Below are 7,242 nucleotides of genomic sequence, written 5' to 3'. Positions count from 1 at the left end.
ATTCAGTTTAGTTCAATTTTATTTGTATAGTGTATTTCCACAACATTACATTGTCTCAAAATACTTTACATTATCCCTGCCCAAAGACTGGAGTATGTGAAGACAATCAGTCGTACTCATGAGATATTCCAATTTAACTATGAGACCTCCCAGAGTAATATACACCTTCTTTTGTAATTCCCAGACCTCCCAGAGTTAGACACACCTTCCAGAGTAACTCCCAGAGTAGCATATATCTTCCAGAGTAGCTCCCAGACATCTCACTTTCCAGAGTAACCCCCACACCTTCCAGAGAAATTCCCAGACCTTCCCGAGTAATTCCCAGCACTCCAAGTGTAACACTCACCTTCCAGAGTAACTCTGAGACAACCCTGAGTAACAAACAATTTTCAGAGTAATTCCCAGCCCTTCAAGTGTAACTCCCAGACCTCCCAGAGTAACAAACAATTTTCAGAGTAATTCCCAGCCCTTCAAGTGTAACTCCCAGACCTCCCAGAGTAACAAACAATTTTCAGAGTAATTCCCAGCCCTTCAAGTGTAACTCCCAGACCTCCCAGAGTGACAAACATCTTTCAGAGTAATTCCCAGCCCATCCAGTGTAACTCCCAGACCTCCAAAAGCAACACACACCTTTCATAGTAATTCCCAGCCCTTCCAGTGTAACTCCCAGAGTAACACACACCTTTCAGAGTAATTCCCAGCCCTTCCAGTGTAACTCCCAGATCTCCCAGAGTAACACACACCTTTCAAAGTAATTCCCAGCCCTTCCAGTGTAACTCCCAGATCACCCAGAGTAACACACACCTTTCAAAGTAATTCCCAACCCTTCCAGTGTAACTCCCAGATCTCCCAGAGTAACACACACCTTTCATAGTAATTCCCAGCCCTTCCAGTGTAACTCCCAGAGTAACACACACCTTTCAGAGTAATTCCCAGCCCTTCCAGTGTAACTCCCAGATCTCCCAGAGTAACACACACCTTTCAAAGTAATTCCCAGCCCTTCCAGTGTAACTCCCAGATCTCCCAGAGTAACACACACCTTTCAAAGTAATTCCCAACCCTTCCAGTGTAACTCCCAGATCTCCCAGAGTAACACATACCTTTCAGAGTAATTCCCAGCCCTTCCAGTGTAACTAGCAGCCCTTCAAATTTATCCCTGAATTGCTACTGATATGAATGTTTAACTTCTGGAGTTCAAAAAATAACAGAAGATTATTAAGAAGATGGAAATTCAGGGGGAAAACCCAATTTACACAAACACAATGGACACTGCAAAAAACAAGTACCTCATTCCTAGCATTTTTCTCTGAATTTTATTTACAAAAACATTTATTCAAGATTTTCAGTCTGGAAATGAGTGACATTTGGAACTTCTCACCAGTCCTTGACTCTTTTATGTTGACAACAACAGACAATAATAAGAATATGGGCCATTCAAGCAGACCAAATCTGACAACCGCTTGCTGTTTTTGCAGTCTGAAAATGTCGAGGCTTTAGTTTTATACCCGGCCAGCTGTTAATCTTTGTTTTAAAGTTATGGTACTGTCTCTGTGAGATAAACTGTATGTTCGGAAAGCACCGGTCAGGTCAGGGAAGGGCACAGCAACGGCCTGACAAATTACTGTCATTAGGAGCAGCTGGCGGAAGTTGTCTGAGATCTGCCTCCATCGCCATCATAATGCAAACTTAAGCAGAACTAAAACAGTGGTGGCTTCCAGCTAGCAGTCACACAAACACACACAGAAGCAAACAGCTTCATGGCGCCCATTATAAGAGGGTGAATAAGCGGAGCATAAGCTGCAAAGCCTTGTTGGAGCTATCGATTAAAATTAAAACGCTGCACCTAACGACACAAAAGTAAAACGTTAAATTTGTGAGTGAACTTGGTAAAAGCTACATGAATTTTCCAAAACCATTGTAAAACCAAACTTTGATGTTAGTCACGATATACAGACATAAGTACACATTTGCATAGGTAAGTAAGGATATTGTGTTGTCCAACAAATGCAAAACGTTTTATCAAATCTATCAATGGACAGTTGTCTGCAGAAATCCAACATTACACCAAATACCAAGTTTTTTTCTATTGTACATCACTCGATTAACAAGTTGATTTCTTCCATGGACTGGGACAATTGCATCTGAGATCATTTATGTATAAATATTTCAGGCTTCATTAGGTTTATTTTTAAACTTTTGTCCTAAACTGAGTATATGTATCACATTAAAGCAAAGGATTGCTTGCAAGCAACAGTGAAAGCTGTAAATGTGGATGCCCAGGAAAACCTCTCTCTCCTTGAGAAATTCTCTCATTTTTGGGTGATATGTATAACATTGTATCTACCCGTGTTTAATTAAGTGCTGCCACAAAGGAAGTACCCTTTCAATGGAGTCTTCATTTCCTGAACAGGCCATGGATAAAGAATAACAAATGCAAGTGAAAAACGAATTCCAAGCTACGTGTTTCATGAAGTACGCTAAATTCATAGAATCCTACAGGTACATAATGTTAAAACACATATTTACACTTTCCATTAGATCATTTATTTCACATACTTTCCATTAACTTGATTATTGCTTGAGAGCGTGTTGGCACTGCTATATGCTTGAGGTATAAACAGCAGATTTCATGGAAGCATCTGAGTGGGATGCTGATCAGCTACTCAAGTCTCCCAACCCTCCACTTCCACCACGAAGGGCTCCTTGACTTCTATTTTGCCGCTGTTCACAATCACACATTCTGTGTAAGGCAGGTTTCTGTCGTTGGTGTCCTGGAGCTCAATGGTATGAACTACAGACTGAAAGGATAAGAATACAGTGAATGTCATGGATATACAGAAAAGATTCACAACTAGTATGGACCACTTGTGGTCTGTTGGGTCTTGTCTTCTGGGTTTTGTCCATTGGAGCAATCCATTGGATTCACCTCAGAGGGAGTCAGTCATAGGTAAAATGCTCATAAACATACAGGTTTGAAGCCCCAGAGGAACGGCACCTCAAGAAGGATTCCCCAGTTTCAGTCCTGGAAGGGGAATCAGCAACACAGTTTGCAGTCTTCCCTACTCAAATACACCTTGGGTGTTTCTCAATACCAAGAACGCAAAGATTGTATTTGAGGTCTTGGCAAGACCGCTAACTTGCCTCCCAAGAATGAACAATCATGGGATTGATATTTGGGACAGGGCAAGAATGACATCCAGGGATTTTTACCGTCCTCTGTAGGTGTGTCTTAGCAGGGAAATCTGCAAACTGTGGTGCAAACCAGCCCCCCAGGACTGGAATTGGGGAACTCTGACCTAAAGTCTTTCCTCTATGAGTATGAAACCTACCATGCCTTCTAAGACCTTCCCAAAGACCACGTGCTTGCCGTCCAGCCATGGTGCCCGGACGGAGGTTATGAAGAACTGCGAGCCGTTGGTGTCAGGCCCCGAGTTGGCCATGCTGACCCAGCCTGCACCCACATGCTTCAGCTTGAAGTTCTCATCAGGGAACGTCTTACCGTAGCTACTTTTACCTGAAGCGAAAGGAATCAAGTACTCTTCAGTATGTGGGAGGCAAGCGGCAGGAAAGATCCTGCCATCGAGTGGTCCTTCAGATGCGGGCAAGCATGGGAGGCTGATATCTGGACATAGCAACCATTACTAAGGGCAAACCAAGTGTGATGCTAGTGTGATGTGGGGATGAAGGATTCCAAGCCATATTATTACGCCATTAAATATCATGCAAAATACCTCCCCACCCCCATGCTGGACAGTGGTTGGTGCCAGAGTTAATATGTATACCTCCGGTTCCATCTCCTGCTGTAAAATCCCCGCCTTGGATCATGAAGTCCTTGATTACACGGTGGAACCTGCTCCCCTTGTATCCGTACCCATTCTGCAAGAAGAGGCCATTTTGCAGGGTTCGACACGCGAAGAGTAATGACCCCCATTACTGGTTCATTGTGTTTGGAACAAATGCAGCGACTTGATCCTAATCCACACCTCTGGAATATTCTTATGAGAACCTTTATAGCTTAACCGAGGGTTTTGGAAAAATCCATCCATCATCTGCTCATTCAGTACAACACAAGGGTACAAGGCATTGAGCATAAGGGTATAAGGCATTGAGCATAAGGGTATAAGGCATTGAGCATAAGGGTACAAGGCAGGGGAACACCCTAGGCGAGATGTTAACACACTGCCTGGCACAGCGTTACATTAATGTCTTTTACAATTTTGAACACTGAAAAAAAATGTGATTTATAACATATATTTTAACTTGGCATTTCCTCAAAAGGCAAAGTGGTCCTCAAAGTCTGAAATTTACGTGACCGTCAAGGTTTTCACTTTAATGTGCGACACTTTGGCAAAATTAATGAGACACAGTGGGCAGACTATGTCATTGCACTTGTGCTACCCATCTCAAAAATGACCAATCGCAGCCTCTTCTCAACACCCTCGGCAGACACAGATATTGTTACATTATACCGAATGTGTTACACTGGGGGCACGCACCTCGCCTGTGGCCAGAGCCACAAAATTATTGGCAGTCTTGGGGGCGACGTCTCCGAAGAGGCCTATTACAATCCTGCCAACCTCGTGTCCGCCCACCGTGATGTCAAAGAAGACCTTCAAGCAAAAAAAGAGAAACGGAACCACATTAAATATACTACAATGCACCAAGAGAACAATCACTGTGGGGGAGGGGCCTGTGCTTCTCTCCTGAAATCTGTAGATGATTGGAGGCACGTTTGTGAATAGCACTGACCAAGTCCAAAGCAGCACTGAAGATACCACCACTTAGAAGCCATAGGTGCCTGGAAACACGTACTTGGAGCTTCTTGAACTAGAGTGACTAGATAATCCATATCGGGGGGGGGGGGGCACTATGTGCTACTTCAGGTTTTACAAACTACTTTAAAACTGAAAGGCTCCTGTGCTCGGCTAAATAGTTCAGCTCTTCTAGTACTTTTACTGGTTTGTTTCCTTGACTGAAAGACTCATCCAGCTGTTTCACATTAACATCAGTGACACATGCATGATTATAGGAGACCAATCAGCACACAGCTGGAACTGAGTGCTTAAGTGAAATCCATGTACTTTTAATAGAAATGGTAGTTTATAAATCTTGTCCTTGATCAAAGTGCCCTCCCTGATATGGATTATCTGGTCACCCTACCTTAAACTCATCTTTGCAAATGAGGTGTAGATATTTCATTGCTGTAACCTGTAATTTAGAATTATTATAAAACTTTTAGTTACAATTCTTCCTTCAGCATTTTACCCAATGGAACAACCTTGGTCTGTTTCTATAACCTACCTCTACAGTGTGTATAATCCTAATTTTGATTTGATTTCTCTTCCAAGACGGCCTTCAGAGCAGGGGCATACCTGGAAATTCTGGGGGCCCTGATAAAATGCTACCTTGCCCCCCCCAGCCCCCCCCCCCCCAAAAAAATTTTACATACTCACTGGCCCTTGTCAAGTGCTGGGCCCCCTGAATCTGTCGGGTATCCATGCCCCTTGGACGGCCCTGCTTCACTGACTGCATTTCATTTCACAGATAAACAGAGTTTATTTGGCTCTGCATGTTTGACATTTCATAGAAGAATCTCAACCTACTTATCAGTGTTGAATGTAAAAACCTGTGATTTATCTTTAGGCCTTTTCTGAGATCGTAAATTACAGAAATAATAATTTACTTTGACTGGTGATTTATGAAAATGAATAGAAAAAATCAGTCAAGTACTGAAATAAATAATTATGTAAAGTTAAGCAAAATCTCTGTACATTTTCATTACATTTGATTTTCGGAATAATAAAACTAGCCCACACCGGCTTTCACTGTAAAACGTTCTTGCGTGAAATATCTAAGTGCTTTAATAGAGCATGACTTAGCAGTGCACGTTTAATTCAATCACAAGACCAGACTGTGTTTCTGTTATTGCTCGGAGTATTTGCCGTTTAAATGCAAAAATGAGCTTTATTTGGATTGCGGCGCGGTGAAGCAGTCCCATCACATTTGAATGAATGAATGCCGCATTGTCACATGATGAACATAATAATATGATTTCTTCTGCTATATATACCATACAAAGCCACCGTGTAGCCGCGCTTTGCCGTCAGACTCGGCTGCCGGACCTACAAACGTTGCACCTTCTCCCACACGCTTCGCCGCGATCCTTCTCTCCAGCCGCAGCAGACAACAGCAGCACAGCCGCGACATCTCAAACGTCACCTCGGCTTTCAGGCTGCAAGTCCATCCGGAGCAATATCCAACACAAAAGGATCCTCTCGCCGCATGGCTCATATATAAACGATTATTCAAATCGGAGCCCCCTTTGAGGAAGTGCAGTAACAATCATGCCGGCTTCCACTCACCGTTAACAATGAATGAACATTTTTATTTCGAATCGCCCGTATATGTGCCACAATTCAGTGTGCGATTGCCTTTGAGTCGCTGAAATGCCATGTGTGTTTAATGTATTCCTGACGGCCGGGCGACGTGACAGCAGCTGTGTAAAGACCTTAACCTTCTCCACCAAAGACGACATTCTCCACCTACCTTAACAGTAACCTTTGGGCCTCTTCTCTTGGAAAAAGCCGCATTTTGCGAAAACGAGAGTAAAATGAGCAGCGGGAAGATCGGTGACATTACTGACGTGCAGAAAGACGCACTGACGGTGCTCGGGCGCCTGGGAGGGGGGACCGCGGTGCGCGTGTTGCCTGTCTCCTCCAATGAGATGCCAAGGACGGAGTGATGGAGAAGATCCTTCACCCTTTACTGTGCGGTCTGCCGTCAAGTAGAGGCAACACGCCAGTCAAAAGGAGGTGCTAAAACTCCTTTTTTAGTTGTGATATTATTACTTGTAAACCAAAAAATCCTGGATATGAAATTAGGCTTTAGCATAGACCGGACATACCTCCATAATAATGTTACTTTTAAATTACAAAAAACGAATAAAAAAAAACCCAAACAAATAGACAAACAATTAAATAAATGCAAACATGATTTAGGTAAACAACAAAAAAAGAACACTGAAAAATCTTTATTATTAATTAAATCATATCCCTGTGTGTGAAGTAGCCCATTCCTGACTACTTACATTCTTTATGCATCCTTTGTTTAGTTGGAGGAATCGCTAGAAATTCCAGCCCCCATGAAATATTGTGCCCATGGGTAGTGCTGGTCCCCAGAATCTGCCAGGGTGTCCGTGCCCCTCCGACACCCAGGCTATAGGCCAGCATTGCCATGTGACTT

General features: G+C 43.1%; 1 protein-coding gene across 1 annotated transcript; it reads right to left on the bottom strand.

The window, feature by feature from the left end:
* Positions 1-1,294: 1,294 nt before the first annotated feature.
* On the bottom strand, positions 1,295-6,763 carry ppic (peptidylprolyl isomerase C). Its single transcript, XM_023836526.2, has 5 exons — positions 6,547-6,763; positions 4,497-4,610; positions 3,783-3,876; positions 3,330-3,514; positions 1,295-2,798 (listed from the first exon to the last, which is right to left on the bottom strand). The coding sequence occupies exons 1-5, from the start codon at positions 6,634-6,636 to the stop codon at positions 2,664-2,666; spliced, it is 618 nt and encodes a 205-aa protein (XP_023692294.1). The 5' UTR covers positions 6,637-6,763; the 3' UTR covers positions 1,295-2,663.
* Between the last annotated feature and the right edge of the window lie 479 nt (positions 6,764-7,242).

This window comes from Paramormyrops kingsleyae, chromosome 2, assembly GCF_048594095.1.
Source record: "Paramormyrops kingsleyae isolate MSU_618 chromosome 2, PKINGS_0.4, whole genome shotgun sequence".
Classification (NCBI taxonomy): Eukaryota; Metazoa; Chordata; class Actinopteri; order Osteoglossiformes; family Mormyridae; genus Paramormyrops; species Paramormyrops kingsleyae.
The sequence above is the reverse complement of the archived record's forward strand: the minus strand, read 5'-3'. Positions and strand labels throughout refer to the sequence as shown.